Source organism: Plecotus auritus, assembly GCF_963455305.1.
Source record: "Plecotus auritus genome assembly, chromosome: 7".
Lineage (NCBI taxonomy): Eukaryota > Metazoa > Chordata > Mammalia > Chiroptera > Vespertilionidae > Plecotus > Plecotus auritus.
In genome coordinates this window covers 54,798,409-54,816,404 of record NC_137774.1, presented here as the reverse complement: position 1 = coordinate 54,816,404, position 17,996 = coordinate 54,798,409, and the positions used below count along the sequence as shown (strand labels likewise).

General features: G+C 58.1%; 1 protein-coding gene across 1 annotated transcript in view; it reads left to right on the top strand.

Moving 5' to 3' along the window:
* Positions 1–7,523: 7,523 nt before the first annotated feature.
* The window catches only part of MYO15A (myosin XVA), a gene marked incomplete at its 5' end in the record, with an annotated part of 60,147 nt that continues 49,674 nt past the window's right edge, over positions 7,524–17,996 (top strand). The window contains 6 exons of the mRNA XM_080677396.1: positions 7,524–11,147; positions 13,033–13,115; positions 13,721–13,784; positions 14,543–14,652; positions 14,966–15,040; positions 15,232–15,322. Coding sequence (XP_080533522.1) covers positions 7,524–11,147; positions 13,033–13,115; positions 13,721–13,784; positions 14,543–14,652; positions 14,966–15,040; positions 15,232–15,322 — 4,047 coding nt within the window. The remainder of the gene's footprint in view (positions 11,148–13,032; positions 13,116–13,720; positions 13,785–14,542; positions 14,653–14,965; positions 15,041–15,231; positions 15,323–17,996) is intronic.

Sequence of the window (17,996 nt, the reverse complement as noted above, 5' to 3'; positions counted from 1 at the left end):
TGAGTGTCACAGTGGTGGTGTCAGGCTCCAGGGTTGCTCGCTGGGTGCTCTTGTTTCCTGGGCTTGGTCTGTGCTCTCACTTCAGGGCCATCTGTGCCCTGTCAGCCCTTGGCCTTGGATCTGTGGCTACGTGGTCATGCCCTCTCAGCCTGAGAGCCAGAGGCCTGCCCGCTGTGCTCACCCCACCCCCCCAACCAGCACCTCCCACCAGGTGAACTCCAAGGGGCCTTCCCCTGGCTGCCACCCTGTTCCCATCCCTCCCCTGCCCTGGGCCTTCTGTGTGGGGAGGCTCTGGCAGGCCACCTGAAGCCCCTTCCTGCTCAGACTGCTTGCCCGCACCACACACACACACGCACACACACACACACACACACACACACACACACACACACACACACGGCTGTTGCTGGGCCACAGGCCGCACTCCCACAGGTGACCCTCTGCAGCTTTAGAATCAGGAGCCCAGGGCGTGTTCATCTACACGCCCCTTCCTCTCCAGCTTAGCCTTCACAGGTCCTCATTTCAGAACCCTTTGGCAGGAAATCCAAAGCTCATCTCTCCTCAAGATCCCGTCCTGCCCCAGGAGAGCTGGTGGGGGACTTGCCCCAACTGACTGCCTCCGTGTTCCCTTCGGCAGCTCTTCCAAGCCTGCTCAGCTCCCCTTAAACCCTGGCTAGAAAATGCATCTCCAAACTCCCATTTGCACCTTTTTCCCTCCTTGACAGAGAGCACCTCCTCATGCCACACCTCAAAATCACAACGCTTGACATCATCCTGCACCTGTTCTCTTTAAAAAAAAAAAAAAATTTTTTTTTTTTTTACTGATTTCAGACAAGGAGAGGGAGATAGAAACATCAATGATGAGAGAGAATCATTGATCGGCTGCCTCCTGCATGCCCCACACGGGATAGATCCAGCAACCTGGGCATGTGCCCTGACGGGGAATCGAACTGTGACCTCCTGGTTTATAGGTCGATGCTCAGCCCCTGAGCCACGCCGGCCGGGCTGGATCTGTTCTCTTGCTTTGCTAACTGCAGTTGACCATTGAATGGCACAGGCTTGGACTGCATAGGTCCACTTGTCATGAATTTTTTCCAGTAAATATATTGGAAAAATTTTTGGAGATTTGCAACAATTTGAAAAAACAAACCTTATAATTTTCTTAATAAAATTTCCCTTTCTCTAGCCTACTTCTTTGTAAGAATACAGTATATAATACATATAACATACAAAATATGTTAATTGACAGTTTATGTTATCAAGAAAGCTTCCAGTCAAGAGTAGGCTATTACTAGTTAAGTTTTGGGGGAGTCAGAAGTTGCCCATGGATTTTCTACTGCACTCCAACCTGTGCTTTGTTCCAGGGTCAGCTGTAATCCAGGTCCATTTGCTCAGGCTGCTGGACACAGTACTGCACACTGGGCAGCTTAAACAATTATTGGGAGTTCCACTTGACTGTGACCCCCCCTTCCCTGGCACCCAGCACTGTGCCTGGCACAGAACTTAGCTCCCTCACAGTTCTGGAGGGTTGAAGTCCAAGATCAAGTCATCAGTAAGGCTGGTTTCTCTGGTGGCAGCTCCCTCTCTGGCAGCTTCTTCCTATATAGTCTCAGGACCAGAATCTGAGGCCCCCTCTTGCTCTGTCCCTCTCTTAGGCAGCCTCACCCCCACCACCCCCAGACTCCATCTCACCCAATCTGTGGGTCTAAACTGCTTCCTTGACTCCCCACCTGGATGTCCCATAGTCACCCCAAAACCTCCTTGTCCCAGACCAAACCTGTCATGCTTCCATACTACCCACCTTGCCTCAGAGAATGATTCCCCGGTCCATTCAGCTGCACCAAGCTGACCCCAAGGGACCCAGGTTCCACCCTCACGCCAGCCCCATGCGGCCCCTCACTGAATGCGTCCATGGCACTGTCACAGCTGTCCCAGGCCAAGCCATCCTCTCCCTGCCTCCACTGTGCATCCCTGCCCCTCCTTCACACAGTAGCTCAAGAGCTTTTTCCAGAACACCTTCCAAAAGCAATGTGAGGCCATGGTTGAGAACATGGACCAACTTCCGTTTCCAGCTGTGTGGCTTCAGACAACTCTCTAGACCTCTCTGAGCCTGTTCCATCATCTATAAAGTGGGAAGGATAACAGTCCCTACTTCCTGAGGTCGTCCTGGGGATTGGATAAGTGGGGTGTGGCCTGGTAGTTCTCAGCCCAGGCTCCATTGCTTTCTCACTGTTGGCTCTGGGCCGAGTGACCAAACCTCTTTAAGAACGAGCCCTTCATCTATAAAATGGGAACAGCAGCTCCCCAGTTACATAATGTGAGAATCTAGTGAGCTATGGAAAGCAGTCAGCACTGAGCCTGGCACATAGTAAAACTTGGCAGTGTTGATTATTTTTATTATTGTCAAACACAAGTCTTGTCACAATACTCCAGACAGTGTTAACCCTTGCCATGACTCCCCACCGCTGCAGGGCTGGAGGCCAGGGCTCTGCCCAGCCTCCACAGCCTCATGGGGCCGGGCCTCCCTCCCAGCCTGGCTGCTTCCCCTGCTCATGCCTGATCACTGTTCCTCACCAGCTGGCCTTTGCACAGACTGTTCCATCTGCTGGGCATGTCCTTTTCCATTTGATTAGCTCCCTCTCATCCTTCAGATCTCGGCTCAGGGTCCTCACCCTGGGGAACCTCCCTGGCCTTCCAGTGCAGGGTCTGCCCACCTGCGTGCAGCCTGGCCGGCACAGCTCTCTCACACTGCAGTCTCCCCCCTCTGCTTCAAGCCCCGTGCCATGGGGAGCTCCACTTGACTGTGACCCCCAGGGCACCCAGCACAGTGCCTGGCACATAGTAAGTGCACAGCCAATACTTGAGCAATGAATGATACTTGTTCCCTGTCACCACTCTGTGCTTGCTGCAAGGGCTGGGAGCCTAAGGGAGGAAGGACTCTTTGACTGGGGGCACTGCCTGGAGGCAAGCCTGGGCCCCAGAGACCAGAAAGGGTCCATGTGGGCAGCCCGGCTGGCATGGATCAGTGGTTAAAACTGACCTATGAACCAGGAGATCATGGTTCGATTCCTGGTCTGGGCACATGCCCAGGTTGCAGGCTCGATTCCTAGTGTGAGGCATGCAGGAGGCAGCCAATCAAGTATTCTCTCATCATTGGTGTTTCTATCCCTCTCCCTTCCTCTCAATAAAACATTAAAAAAAAAAAAAAAGAAAGAAAGAAAAGGAAAGGAAAGGAAAGGAAAGAAAAGAAAGGGTCATGTGGGCAGGCCCTGCTGCCAGCAGTCACCCAGACCACCTTCCCAGAGCGGAGAGGAGCGCAGCCTGGAACCCCGACACCAGCAACAATCCCAGTGCACTTTGCTCCGGGCCAGGCACGGGGCCCCACTTCGGTTTCTTTCTCAGTGTGCCCTGAGCCCCCAGCGCAGGAGGCACTCAGTACCCACGTACAGGTGAGGAGCGCCAAGCGGCTGCATGGCTCGCTGTGGTCAGATCCAGGACAGAGCCGGGCCTGACCCAGAGCAGAGCTGCCTGGCCACATCCTGGCTCTCAGCACCTTCTCTGATCGCGTCTCTCACAGGAACAACGGGGCAATTTCTTGTGTATCTTTTCCAGTATTTCTACATATAAATAAGAGCAAATGTGAATATATCTTTATTTCAGAGAGGAAGGGAGAGGGAAAGAGAGAGAGAAACATCAATGATGAGAGAGAATCATTGATTGGCTGTTTTCTGCACGTCCCCCACTGGGGATCGAGCCCACAACATAGGCATGTGCCCTTGACTGCAATCGAACCTGGGACCCTTCAGTCTGCAGGCTGACGCTCTATCCACTGAGCCAAACCAACTAGGGCTGAATTTATATTTTTTACTGGAAGTGCGCCGTGGGGTCCATGTCCATAGAGCTGGGTGCTCAGGCCATACCCTCTGTGCACAGGCTCCTAGAATACATTCCCAGCAATGGGCTCCTTCCTCCTCCCTGCTTTTTGGTACCATCTTTATTGAAATACTAGAGGCCCAGTGCACAAAATTCATGCGTGGGTAGGGTCTTTAGGCCTGGCTGGTGATCAAGGCCAATCTGTGGGGCAACCGGCAGGTGGATTGGGGGGGCCCCGCTGCCGCCGTCAGTCACCTCCCTCTGTGGGGTGACCAGTGGGGCAATCGGGGGGCCCTCGCTGGCACCTGCCTTGCCTGGCCTGGGGCCTGCGGGCTGGGGGCAGCTTCTGCATTGAGCGCCTGCCCCCTGGTGGCCAGTGCGTGTCATAGCGACCAGTTGTTTGGCTGTTCGATTTGCATATATTAGGCTTTTATTTTTTTTATAAATATATTTTATTGATTTTTTTACAGAGATGAAGGGAGAGGGAGAGAGAGTCAGAAACATCGATGAGCGAGAAACATCAATCAGCTGCCTGCTGCCTCTTGCACCCCCTGCCCCCACCAGGGATGTGCCCGCAACCAAGGTACACGCCCTTGACCGGAATCGAACCTGGGACCCTTGAGTCCGCAGGCTGACGCTCTATCCACTGAGCCAAACCAATTAGGGCGCTAGGCTTTTATTATATAAGATACTCCCCATAGCACCTGACTCACCATGGAGTATGCACAACGCAGTGGTGTTGGCTGTTCACAGGTGCACACATGCCCTGTGACCACTGCAGTCCTTCCTCCCTGGAGCCCTCTCCTGTCAGGCTATCCCCTCACTTGGCCCTTGTCACTTATATAGCTGCTTCCAGTGGTCAGCTCTCTGTCCTCAGCTAACCTGACCCATGTGCCCATTTGCTGCAGCTGCCCTGCCCTCCTCTTCAGCCACTCATCTCTTTGAGCCAAACAGTGCAGCCCTAGTCAGTTTGGCTCAGTGGATAGTGAAGTGACCCTGGAGTTAAGAGCTGTAGGAGGAGAGGGAGGAGACTTGGGTTCATTTCTAGTCAAGGGCACATACCTCAATTGCAGGCTCCATCCCCAGCACTGGCCGGGGCGCATGCAGGAGGCAACCAATCCATGTGTCTCTCTCACATCGATGTTCTCTCTATCTCTCCCCCTCCCTTTCACTCTCTCTAAAAATCAAGGGGCAAGTAAATCCTTGGTGAGGCTGAACAACAGTGTGGGCCCAGGCCTGTGCTCTACCTGCACCTGTTCGCTGTGTCATCCTCCAGACTGTGGCTTCCCCACCAGCGAGGTGCCACTGACTCTCTAATTGATGTCATCAGCCTTGATTATTGTAATCCACCCCCCCACCACCACTCCTAACAGACATCTGAACCCAATCATCCAAAGCTGACATGGGTCTTTCCTCCTCTGCGGGCACCACCCACAGCCTTCTCATATTAGTTATGGCCTCTGTCTTTGCCCTTGTTGATTACGGAAACCTTGGAGGTACCTGTGAGTCCCCAGTAAATCCTATGGGCTCTGCCTGCATATATGCTAGCATCTCACTTCTCTCCACCTCCACCGCCCCAGCCAGGTCCAGGCCCACGGCAGCCCAGAAGGATCCAGTGAAGATTGAGGTCCAATTGCATCCCTTCTCTCCATGATGCTCTACGGCTCTAGCCTCACTCGCAGTCAGGCCAAGTCCTTGCTGGGGCCCACAAAGCCCTGTACATCTGCCCCAGCTTCCACTTCACCTTCCACCTTCTCCTTGACTGCACTCCTGTCCCCTGGCCTCGCTGTTCCTCCATCACCTCAGGACCATCCTCTTCCCCCATCCGGGCCCCTCCCTCTCCTCCTGCCGCTCTTAACTTCAGGGTCACCTCCCAGCAGGTGGTCCCCTATGCCTATTCTCTGTTGCACACAACTGCCTCACGCCCCTCCCCGGCTTTATTTCAATCCCAGCGCTTATCACCACTTGACCAATCACATTTCTTGCTCATTTTCCTTGTTTGTGACAACCCCCCATCCACATATGTCAACCCCACAAGGGTTGGGTTTTTATGTTTTGTTCTTAGCTGTAAGTCCAGTAAGATAGAGCCTGGTGTGCAATAGGCTTTCAACAAATACTTCTGAATGAGTCAATGAATGAGTGACCAGGCAAATGTGTGCTGGCTCAGGGCCTGCGAGTCAGGGCCAGGCTAACTGAAGAGCCCTCCTCCCCTCCCCCATGATGGCCAAGGACCCAAGAACCTAGAAAGGAAGGTGGCTTTGGAACCACCCAAGGCCTGGGTCTGAGCCCAGTTCTACCCTCCCCAGCTGGCTGACCTTGAACAAGTCACTTGACCTCTCAGAGACCATTTCCTTATCTGGAGAATGGAGATCATAGTTCCCAACTCAGGAGCCTGTTGTGAGAATGAGAATCGCATGAGATACTAGTGGCTCAATTTGCAAACCGGCTCCAGGAGGGGCAGGGGTGGCTGTTGGCCTCTCTGGGCTCAGACAGAATGACCCCCCCACCCCACTTTTTCCTTAAGTGGGCAGCAGCCACAGCCCAGAATGAGGCAGAATGGGCAGCATAGAAGGAGGTGATGGGGGAGGGATGCCCCTCAAAATCTCACACTGCAGGAGGCCCAGCTTTTTGCATGAGCCCACCCTGGAAGCCACCAGATTGCTCTAGTTTCTATCAACTTCCCTTCTGTTCCCTGGGGGTTGCCTGCAGCAGGTGCCAGCAGCCCCTGGCATGACCCTACCCAGCAGCTCCATCAGGCCTTGTTCCTCCTTGTGAAGGCCACAGGGCACAGCTTATTCCTCCCATCCTACAGATGAAGAAAATGAGGCCCAGAGAGGGCAAAGGCTTTCCAGAGGCCACACAACCAGTCATGGCCGAGCTGGGACCAGAGCCAGGCCTGACCCACCCTCTGTTTCTGCTCCCTCAGCCCCCTGGCATGTGCCTCAAAGGCTCTGCTGGAGTCCCACGGAGATGCCACCTTGCCCTGCCTTCCGAGCCCGCAGCCTGGCTCTCCCCAGTGCATTATTCATGCTCCCAGAGCCAGCCAGCTCCAGTTACACGGACCAAAGCCCTGGGCACCTGTGGCTGCCTCCCCTCTTCCCCTCCTCCCCTTCCCAGGACATGGAGGGTCCAAGGCTCCTCTCCAAGGCAACTGGGTGGGTTTGAACACCCCACTCTGGCTCAGGAGATGAAGCTGCGCTCCCGCCTACTCCAGATGTGCTGGTGGTTAGGGCGTGCTGCCCCTCTCTGGGGCTGGGTGTCACCCAGGCGTTCCCTTCGTGGGGCTGAGCCAGCGGAGGCCCAGGAGAGGGCGGCCGTGTCAGCAGGGGTCTTCATCACACCTTAAGGCCAGGATGGTCTCCCCCAGCACAGGCCTCCCCGGCTCCGGGGTAAACAACACCCACGCACTTTCCACCACAGCTCGAGGGTGAAACCCAAGGCGGTGTCTAAAGGAGATGAATTATGGATCCGCCCTCTTGGAAACCTGGTCCTGACCAGCAGCAGCGCAGGCTCCCTCCCAGGCCACCAGGCCAGTCCGAGGTGCAGAGCCCAGGCCGCTCTGCAGCCACACCGGGAGGCCCAGCAGGACCCCGTATCCAAGCCCCTGAACTTCGACACCGGCCGCGGCTGGTGGGGAGCAGTCAGCCACCATGGCCAAGGAGGAAGAAGATGAGAAGAAAGCCAAGAAAGGGAAGAAGGGAAAGAAGGCACCCGAGCCGGAGAAGCCCAAACGGAGCCTGAAGGGGACATCCCGGCTGTTCATGGGCTTCCGCGACCGCACACCCAAGATCTCCAAGAAGGGCCAATTCCGGAGCGCGTCGGCCTTCTTCTGGGGCCTCCACACCGGCCCGCAGAAGACCAAGCGCAAGAGGAAGGCACGCACGGTGCTCCAGTCCACGTCGAAGCTCATGACGCAGATGCGCATGGGCAAGAAGAAGCGCGCCATGCGCGGCAAGAAGCCGTCCTTCATGGTCATCCGCTTCCCCGGCCGCCGGGGCTACGGCCGCCTCCGGCCCCGGGCCCAGTCGCTCAGCAAGGCCTCCACGGCCATCAACTGGCTCACCAAGAGGTTCCTCATCAAGAAGGCCGAGGAGTCGGGCAGCGAGAAGGCCGCGGTGGACGCCTGGCTGAGCCGCTCGGGCTCCCGCGTGGGCTCCCGCAAGCTGCCCTTCCCCTCGGGCGCCGAGATCCTGCGTCCTGGGGGCCGCCTGCGGAGGTTCCCGCGCAGCCGCAGCATCTACGCGTCTGGGGACCCCGTGGGCTTCCTGCCCTTCGAGGATGAGGCCCCGTTCCGGCACGCGGGCTCCCGCAGGTCGCTGTACGGGCTGGAGGGCTTCCAGGACCTGGGCGAGTACTACGACTACCACCGCGAGGGCGACGCCTACTATGATCAGCGGTCACTCTCCCAGTACGAGGAGCAGGACCCCGGCCTGGCCCCCTACGGCCCCTACGATCCCTACAGCGCCTACGGCCCCTATGACCCCTACAGCCCCTACAGAGCCTATGGACCCTACAGCCCCGCCTGGCCGCCCTATGGAGACCACACTCACGGGTACCCGCCCGAGGACCCCTACGACTACTACCCCCTGGACTACTATGGTGGCCCCTACTACCCCACATCTGCCTATGGCTACAGTTACGGCTACGAGGATCACGAGCCCCCCTACGCTCCCCCAGGGGGGTACGCGTCTCCCTACAGCTACTACGACGTCGAGCCATACCCGCAGAGCTACTACCTGGACCCCTTTGCACCTTACGATGGGCCATACCTGCCCTATGACCTCCCGTACGATGTACCCTCCTTAGATCCCTACGGGGTGTCCTATGAGGCCCCCTATGGCATCCCCTACGCGGAAGGCATCTATGGTGGCGGGGACCAGGCCATATACCCCCCCGAAGTGCCCTATCTTTATCCGGAGGAGTCGGCCTTTGCATACCCGTGGGTGCCACCACCCATCATGTCACCCCACAACCCCTACGCCCACCCCATGGATGACATCGCGGAGCTGGAGGAGCCAGAGGAGGCGCCCGGGGAGCGGCAGGGAACCTCCTTCCGCCTGCCCAGCGCCACCTTCTTCGAACAGCAAGGCATGGACAAGCCTTCCAGGTCCAAGCTCTCCCTCATCCGCAGGTTCCGCCTCTTCCCACGGCCCCAGGTGAAGCTGTTTGGGAAGGAGAAGCTGGAGGTGCCCCTGCCCCCCTCCTTGGACATCCCTCTACCCTTGGGGGATGATGATGAGGAGGAGGAGGAGGAGGAGGACGACGAGGTGTCCCCCGTGCGCACCCGGCCCTACGCCCACCCCTTCTGGGGCTTCCTCACGCCACGCCAACGCAACCTGCAGCGGGCCCTGTCGGCCTTCGGCGCCCACCGCACCCACCGCGGCCTAGGCTTCGGCCCCGAATTCGGGCCCCCTCGCCCGGCCACCTCGCTGGCGCGCTTCCTCAAGAAGACGCTGTCGGAAAAGAAGCCGGTCCCGCGGCTCAGCGGCAGCCAGAAGGCCCGGCGTGGCGGCCCGGCCGTCCGAGAAGCGGCCTACAAGCGCTTCGGCTACAAGCTGGCCGGCATGGACCCTGACCGGCCAAACACGCCCATCATGCTGCGCAGGGCGCAGGCCCGCGCGCGCCCCCCCAGCGCCCCGCCCCGCGCGACCCCGCCTGCGCCCGCCCACTGGAGCGCGCTGCTCGCCCCGCCCGCGCCCCGCGCCCCCAGCCCAGCGCTCGCGCCGCCCGCTCCCTTCTCCTCCGCGCTCTCGGGCCGGCCCCTGCCCGCCTCGCCCTACGGCTCGCTCCGCCGCCACCCGCCGCCCTGGGCCGCGCCGGCGCACGTGCCTCTCACCCCGCAGGCCGCCTGGTGGGCCTTCGCGGAGCCCCCTCCCGTGAGCCCCGAGGTGCCTCTCGACCTGCTGGCCTTCCCTGGACCCCGGCCCTCGTTCCGGGGCTCCCGGCGAGCGGCAACCTTCAGCTTCCCCGGGACCTCTCCCCCGGCGTCTCGGAGGCAGGCCTGGCCCCCGCTGCCCTCTCCGCAGCCCTCGCTCCGAAGCCTGCCCGGCCTGGGCTACCGCTCCCCCTTGGGGCCTGCGTCCCCCCAGCCCTCCATGCGGGCCGGCACCTTCCAGCCCACCTTCTCGCCCCTGCCCCGCCGCCCCCGATCGCTGCGGGAGCCCCTGTCCCCGCGCCGCGTTTCCCGGCGGCTGGGCCCCCCGCAGCTGCCCTTTCCTTCTCCTCTGCTGGGCCCCAGCCGGCGTGGCTCGCTCAACCTGCCTTCGCGCTTTCCGCACTCGTGGCGCCGCCTCAGCGAGCCGCCCACCAGGGCCGTGCAGCCCAGGGTGCGCCCGCCATTCCAGAGGTCCCTGGGTCCGCGGTCATGGCCTGCAGCAGTGGCTGCGGCTGCGGCCGCCGAGGAGCTCCAGGAGAGCCGGAAAGAATCTGAGGACTCAGAAGTACCCTGGACAGTGCCCCCTCTGGTCCCCACCTGGGACGTGGACATGCCTCAGCCCCAGCGCCCATCCTCGCCTTGGCCAGGACGGGCAGGCAGCCGCCAGGGCTTCTCCAGGCCACCGCCTATACCCGAAAACCCCTTTCTCCAGCACCTTAGCCCTGGGCCGTCCCGGGACTCCCTGCTGGAAGACCCAGACCCTGCCTTGACTGGTGTCTTCCTGGGTAGACACCATGACCTGGGTCCTGGAGAGCTCACCAAATCCGCCAGCCCCAGCCCTGAGAAGTCCAAAGAAGAGGCCTCCCCCAGGAACCCCTGGCCACTAGAAAAGCCTGAGCCCCCAAGCCCAAAGCCCCCCAAGAACTCTCCTCCAGAGCAGAAGGTGCTAAGGCTCAGCCTCTCCCACCCTCTGGCCGCATGTGATAGGATGAGGGCCACGTGGCCACCATGGCGCCGCTGGGGAACACTACCTAGTGCCCCAGCCCCCTTGGAGCCCACTGGTGCCCCAGGGCCTCTGCCCAGGGCACATGAGCGGCACCAGGCAGGTCCTGGGCGTCTTGCTGTAGTCCTGCCTCAGGTACAAAAACTGAGCTCTCCCCAGCGCGCTGGTCCTGCCACCCTGCGGCCCCCCACTCAGCTGACCAAGGACCCTGAACCCAGCCTCAAGCCAAGAGCCTGGAGTCTGCTCTGGTCCTCTCTCTGGCTGCCAGCGGAGACCCACCAGCCCTGGCCACGAGTACATGCCTGCCCCCCTCCCTGCCACCTGGGCCCCGAAGCTGCCGTTCTGCCCCACAGGGGCCCCTGGGAAGAGGTTGGCCCCAAAAGCTGGTGGAACAAGGTATGGGGGCACAGGACAGAGAGAGGCCTGGGGATTCTGTTCTGGGGAACAGGGCAGGAGACAGCCTCAGGGCCCTTGTGAGCAGCTGCCTCGGGCCTCAGGACCCAGCTGTAACTTGGGGAGAACAGCCCAGGCTTCCCAAGCCTCTGGAGGCTTGAACAAGGGATGCCTAGCACAGACAGGCACTGAACAGAGGCACCGGGAGCTCCTTTCAAGTCACTGTGGGGAAGGGATTTTGTCCTTGCCATCCCCAGCTGCCCCCAGAGATCTGGGCTGAGGACAAAACTGCAGGACTTGTCTGCCCACCCTGACCCATCCACATTCCCATTCACACTGTACCTCTGGCTTCCTCCTGACCCTCCCTTGATTGGAGTACTCTCTCTCTCTGGGGTTCCTGCATAAGGGCAGTTTCTGGGCTACAGGATTCTGGACTACCTGAGGTGAGGGCTCAGGAACCAGAGTTCCAGCCCCTTCATTGCACAGTGGGTCACATAGTAGATCAGGGCTGGCAGAGCCAGCATGCCTTTCCAGTCTGGCCCCCTGTAGAGTGAGGGGCAGGCAGTTTTCTGAGGGGTGCCAAGCCCAGGCCTGGCTGCCATGCTCATGCTGGAATGTGAGCCCAGTGGCTGTCAGCGAAGGGGGAGTGGTCACTGGAGCCTCCCCCGGGACGCCTGGGGCGAGCGGGACACGTAGGGGCAGCAGGCGGTTTTCAACCTATGCAGACCGGCAGCCAGCGAGCCCAGCCATGGCAACCGGGGCGGCCTGGCTGCTAGGGGGACCATGGCCCCGGCGGCGGGTGCCCAGAGCCGTGTGGGCCACAGCATTGCGGGAGCGGGCGACAGGGCGCCCTGGGGTGAGGGGCAAGGATGCCTGGGCCCTCCTCACCCTCGAATACGTGAGTGGCTGAATTATTCAGGGTTTGCGGCCACTGGAGCACATGGGCAGGCTGGTGGGCGGGAGGCCAGGGCCCAGGGTGATACTCCCTGTGGCCTACTTAGCACAGGTCTCCCTCTTGGTGTCCCCTTTCCTCACCTGCTCAGGGAGGGGTGTGGGCTGGATCTGAGAGGCTGGAAAGGCAAGGTGCACTTGTGTGCTCTCAGTCATGTGGGTCACATGCATGCCTGTGTGCCTGGGGTGTGTGCATGGGTGTAACACAGCCAAAACAAGGAAAGTGTGTGGCAAACAAGGTCTAAGCAGCTGTGGCATTCGTGGGGTCATGCGTATGCACATAGTCAGGCACAGTGGAGACCTTGCAGCCCAAAAATGGCATTGGGACTTTATTCTCAAGACCCCAGATGTGGGGACAGCCCCAGGTGTCCATGCACATGAGAATGTGGATATTGAGAGCATGTGCCTCCAGCCTGGCATCACAGGCCTTCACACATGTCAACAGGCATCTTGCAAGACCCAGGTGTGCATGGGAGTTGTCTGACCTGTAAATGCCATTGCATGTAGGTCTGTGCATGTGGGTCTTTGCGTTTGCCCAGCCTGGGCACCGGGCACATGCAGGGGCAGCAGTGGTTCCCAGTCTATGCAGACCGGAACCCGTGGAGTGTTAGTCTTCCTGGAGGCCCCATGCACCAAGATACAAGTGTTCAAGAGCAAAGACTTGGGCTCCAGCCTGAAAAGGGTGTCCGCATTGGGAGGGGGAGGTTGGGAGGGCTCCCGGCAAGGCAGTGGGAGCAGTGCTCACGGGCAGGACTTGGGGGCACATGGGACCACACAGGCAGAGGGCAGCCATGTGTCCCTGACAGGCTCCACAGCCCCTGGCATTCCAAGACAAGAGGCCCCAGGACCCCAGCTGGCTGTATTTAGGGCTCCCTCCTTCACAAAAGGAGCAGGTCCTAGTTGTGTCCACTGGTGACCAGAGGATTCTCTCTCATAGATGCACTCCATCCGCAACCTGCCATCCACGCGGTTCCTGGAGCAGCACCGGGAGGACGGTGTGGAGGACATGACACAGCTGGAGTGAGTGGTTGGGTGGCAGTCGGTGAGGGGGTCTCGGGGGGTCGCCGCACTCCCAGCTGGAGCACCCCCTCTTACCAGGGGTACCTCTCATCTCCTGGAACGTGTTCAGAGCCTGTTTTCTCATCTGCAAAGTGAGGGCCATACAGTGTCACAAAAGCCATATGCCAGCACCGCTCTGCCATCAGATGGGCCTGGGCTCAATCCCAACCCCACCACTTAGCAACTACAGGGCCATGGGCGAGTCGCTTCACCGCTCTGTGCCTCAGTTTCTCACCTGTAAGATCGGGTGGGCGGGATGGCTATGGTTATGAGTGTGCTGGCACATTGAAGGTGCCCAAAATGTGAGGCTGTGCTGGTCCATATCATTATCCAATTATGGTGACTCAGCCCTCACATCTGCTACTTAAGAGCATCGCCAACCCAGTGAGTGAGGTAGGGCCAGTGCTACTAATCATACCCATTGGACAGATGAAGAAACTGAGGCACAGAGGTTAAGTAACTTCCCAAGGCCTCATGGTTGGTTAGTGTCAGAGATAAGACTTTCTGGCTAAGGCCCTGCACTGGGGGAAGGTGGGCCCTGACTGCCCTTCTTCCTGCTTTTCCAGAGACCTCCAGGAGACCACTGTGCTGTCCAACCTCAAGACCAGATTTGAACGGAACCTCATTTATGTGAGTTGTGGGGTGGCTCTGCCTTGGGCTCGGGTCTGGCCGGCAGCTGACTCCTTGTCTCCTGGGGCCCGGTGGGAAGCATAGATGTCTCCTGCTGGGCTCCAGACTAGTGGCCCCTGGCTTCACCTCTAAGGTGTCCGCTATTTGAGCAAAACCTACTATAGCCAGGGGCTCTGATATCCAAGCCCCTACGCATACAGTCAGAGTGGTGGGTGCCAGGGGCAGCGATCTGGAGACAGGAAGCCCAATGACAAGGCTCCCAGGGTCCTGGAGTCCACAGACCCGGCCGGGTCCCAGGAGGGGCTGCCGAGGGGCAGATGGGAGCAGAATAACAGAACGGAGCCCTGAACCATAGCGCAGGCATCAGGGTCACCTAGGAGGCCAGATACCTGTGAGTGCCCTGCACTCCCAGCCCCTTCCTCGCCCGGCGGTGGAGGTTGGGACTTATGGCAAGGCGCAGCGCCAGGACCCCGGCTCTGACCAGGACTTGGGGAGGTAGGCCACAGCTAACAGCCTCCGTTGCAGAACCATGACTGTGGGCTTTACGCTCAGCTCCTCCCAGCCTCAGCCTGGGGCAGTGCTGGGAGTCCTACTGCCAGAGTGGAGGACCCATCAAGCTTTTAGAGGGCCCAAGGTTCGAACACTGAGGTCAGGCAGCCACATTGTCCCCATGGACACAGGGGTCCAGTCTCCCAGGGGCTGGGAGGGACACAGGGCTGCGAGGAACCATGGCGCTGAGGCCACTGTCCGCACAGCAGACCTACATCGGCAGCATCCTGGTGTCGGTGAACCCTTACCGGATGTTCGGGATCTACGGGCTGGAGCAGGTGCACCAGTACAGTGGACGGGCCCTGGGAGAGAACCCCCCGTGAGTACATCCTGGACTGGGCTCTCCTGGGTCTCTCTCTGAGCTTGGTGAGCCTCCGGCTGCCCCTCAGCCGGCGGTTAGGGCTGACAGCAGTCGGCAGCCCTCTTGCTCAGCCCAACACTATTTCCCCTGAGCCTGGCCATAGCCCTGCTGGGCTGGAGGCTACTGTGGATCAGACCATGGCAGGGGGTATTTCCCCAAGGATGGGGGGTGGAGCAGGCTTGGCTGGACAGAGATGCCACCCCACCTGCCCTCTGGGAGGTTTGGAAGCACAGAGGATAGCCACTGCAGCACCCCGCCCCCGTCTCTCCAGGCATCTCTTTGCAATTGCAAATCTCGCCTTCGCCAAAATGCTCGATGCCAAACAGAACCAGTGCATAATTATCAGGTGAGCACTGGCCAGGCTGAGGGCCTTTGTGTGTGTGTGGAGGGGACATATGGGGGCCACTGTGGGGCCAGGGATCACTCAGCTTCTCTGAGCCTCCAGCCTGCCCATGTCCTTTGTGCCATGGTGGGGTCACGGGAGCTGGGAGAGGCACTGAGCCTGCTGGAGTTCACTCTATCCCTTTGCCTGGTCAGTGGCGAGAGCGGCTCTGGAAAAACTGAGGCCACAAAGCTGATCCTGCGCTACCTGGCCTCCATAAACCAAAAGCAGGGCATCATGCAGCAGGTAAGCCCGTCTGTCTTCCTGGGGTCCTCAGCTGAGCACCCCTCATGCTCCCAAGAGATGAGATTTCTTGGCTCCACTTGGAGGTTGGGGAGGCTGAGCCCAGAATTGCATGGAGAGTTCTCTTAGGACTTGGGGCTCTCTCTCCCCTCCCAGGGAGCATCTGTGGGGGAGGCCCATGGGTGTGGGGCCAGTAGGTGCTGGGATACTGAGGAAGCCAGGCCAGAGTCTGCAGGGTTGGAGGTCTGCTCAGAGTGCAAGTCCTTGGAACCTGAGAATGTTGGAGGTTTCCCAAGGACCTACTGTGTGCGGGGCCTGAGTTAGGCTCTGGGGAGACAGGCAGCAGCAACACAGACTGACTCATGTACCCACCTTCATGGGAATTTCATTCTAGTGGAGGAGACAGAAAGAAAAATAATACACAAGTATGTTAAGTGTAGAGAAAAAAGTAGGGAGGAGGATGGGGACTGTGGGGTTACGATTTGGAGTGTGGTAATCAGAGAGGAGGGAGTGGGCCCTGGGATGTCTGGGGGAGGAGCAGGCAGGCAGAGAAGGAAGTGCAAAGGCCCCGGGCAAACAGGTCTGTTGTGCGCAGGACACAGAGTGGCAGTATGGAGTCCGGCTGAGGGAGGACGATGGCTCAGGACAAGGAAGTAGACCCCAGGCAGTTCAGAGGCCAGCCGGTGACTTCCTGACTCCCAGACTAAGGGACAGTACAGGCCACAGACAAGGTTGTAATAGAGGGGGACTGTTTAAGGGCAACCCCAGGCATTTGGCCTGAGCCACAGGTAGCACAGGGCTGCCACCAGCTGGCTGAGCAGGGCTGCAGAGAGAGGACAATGGTGCCGTGAGGTGTCTGCTGGGCATCCGCACAGACATGGCAGGGGTGGTGGTGCTGCCCCATGAGCCTGGAGCCCTGGGAAGGTAGGGCTAGAGGCAAAGGCCCACAGAGGAAGCACAGAGGATAGCCACTGCAGCACCCCGCCCCCGTCTGACCTCAGACTCCCCACTCTGGGCCCATGAAGGTTTCTAAGTGGCCACAGTTACGCAGCCAATGGCAATCCAGCAGGTGATCTTGGGGGCATCAGGCAGGGGCTGCTCAGCCCTCAGGGGGTAGCAGGTCCACAGGGTACTTCCTGGCGGGGGCCCCTCTGCTGCCAACCTTGGCCTTGGCAGCCTCTCCCGTTAGCCTGAGTCTCCTGATGGCTAAGCAGACCTTCCTTCTGCTCTAGGCAGGGTTTTCCAAGCCTCTAAGGTTAGACTCTTGGGTAGGCAAGCCAGTGTGCGCATGGAGCCTCTCCTGCAGGAGGGAGATGACTATGAGGGGCAGAGGGACTGGGATGGGAGTCCTGGCCGAGCACTGTCTCAGGGCAGATGCTTGGAGCTGTGGGGCAGGGCAGGTCTGCGCCTTTCTGTGCTGGCCTGAGTCTGCCAGCGGGGACGCCTGTGGGTTTACTTCACAGCCACAACTCACCCCTGCTCCTGGCATCACACAGGCCTGTCTGGGTCCATTTTAGGCATGGCAGAATCAAGTATCAAATATCTACTTTATTATTTATTTATTTTATTTTATTTTATTTTATTTTTTGTAGCTATTTCTGCTTGTTTTTTTTTGTTTTGTTTCGTTTTTAATCTTTATTGTTGTGATCAATAAAGATTAATTGTGGTTGGGAGACCACAATTTTTTTTTGGTGGGGAGGCAACCAAAATTTTTGATGGCCTTGTTAAAAAAAAAAAACTTTATTGTTGGAAGTATTACATATGTCCCCCTTTTTCCCCCCCATTGACCCCCCCCAACCCACCCCCGGCCCCCACCCCACACCTTCATCACTCTATTGTCCCTGTCCATGGGTTATGCATATATGCCTACAAAGATTTTGGCTGATTAGCTCCCACCACCCACCCTTCCCTCCGAGATGCCGCACTCTGTTCCATGCTTCCATGGCTCTGGATCCACTCTGTTCATCATTTTATTTTGTTCATTAGATTCCTCATATGAGTGAGATTGTGTGATACTTGTCTTCCTCTGACTGACTTATTTCACTTAGCATGATACTCTCCAGGTCCCTCCATGCTGTCTCAAAGGGTAAGAGATTCTTCTTTTTTACTGCTGCATAGTATTCCATGGTGTAAATGTACCACAGCCTTTTTGTTCACTCATCTGCTGATGGGCACTTGGCTATTTCCAGATCTCAGTTTTTGTAAATTGTGCTGCTATGAACACAGGGGTGCATACATTCTTTCTGATTGGTGTTTCAGGTTTCTTAGGATATAGTCACTGAAGTGGGATCACTGGGTCAAATGGCAGTTCCATATTTAATTGTTTGAGGAAACTCCACACTGTTTTCCACAGTGGCTGCACCAGTCTGCATTCCCACCAATAGTTACTAGGGTTGTCTTTTCTCCCCATCCTCACCAGTACTTGTCATTTGTTGATTTGTTGATGGTAGCCATTCTGACAGGTGTGAGTTGATACCTCATTGTCATTTTAATTTGCATCTCTCTGATGATCAGTGACTTTGAACATTTTTTCATATGTCTCTTGGCCATCTGTATGTCCTCTTTGGTGAAGTGTCTATTTAGGTCCTTTGCCATTTTTTAATTGGATTGTTTGTCTTCCTTTTGTTAAGTTGCATGAGTTCCTTATACATTTTGGAAATTAACTCTTTATCAGATG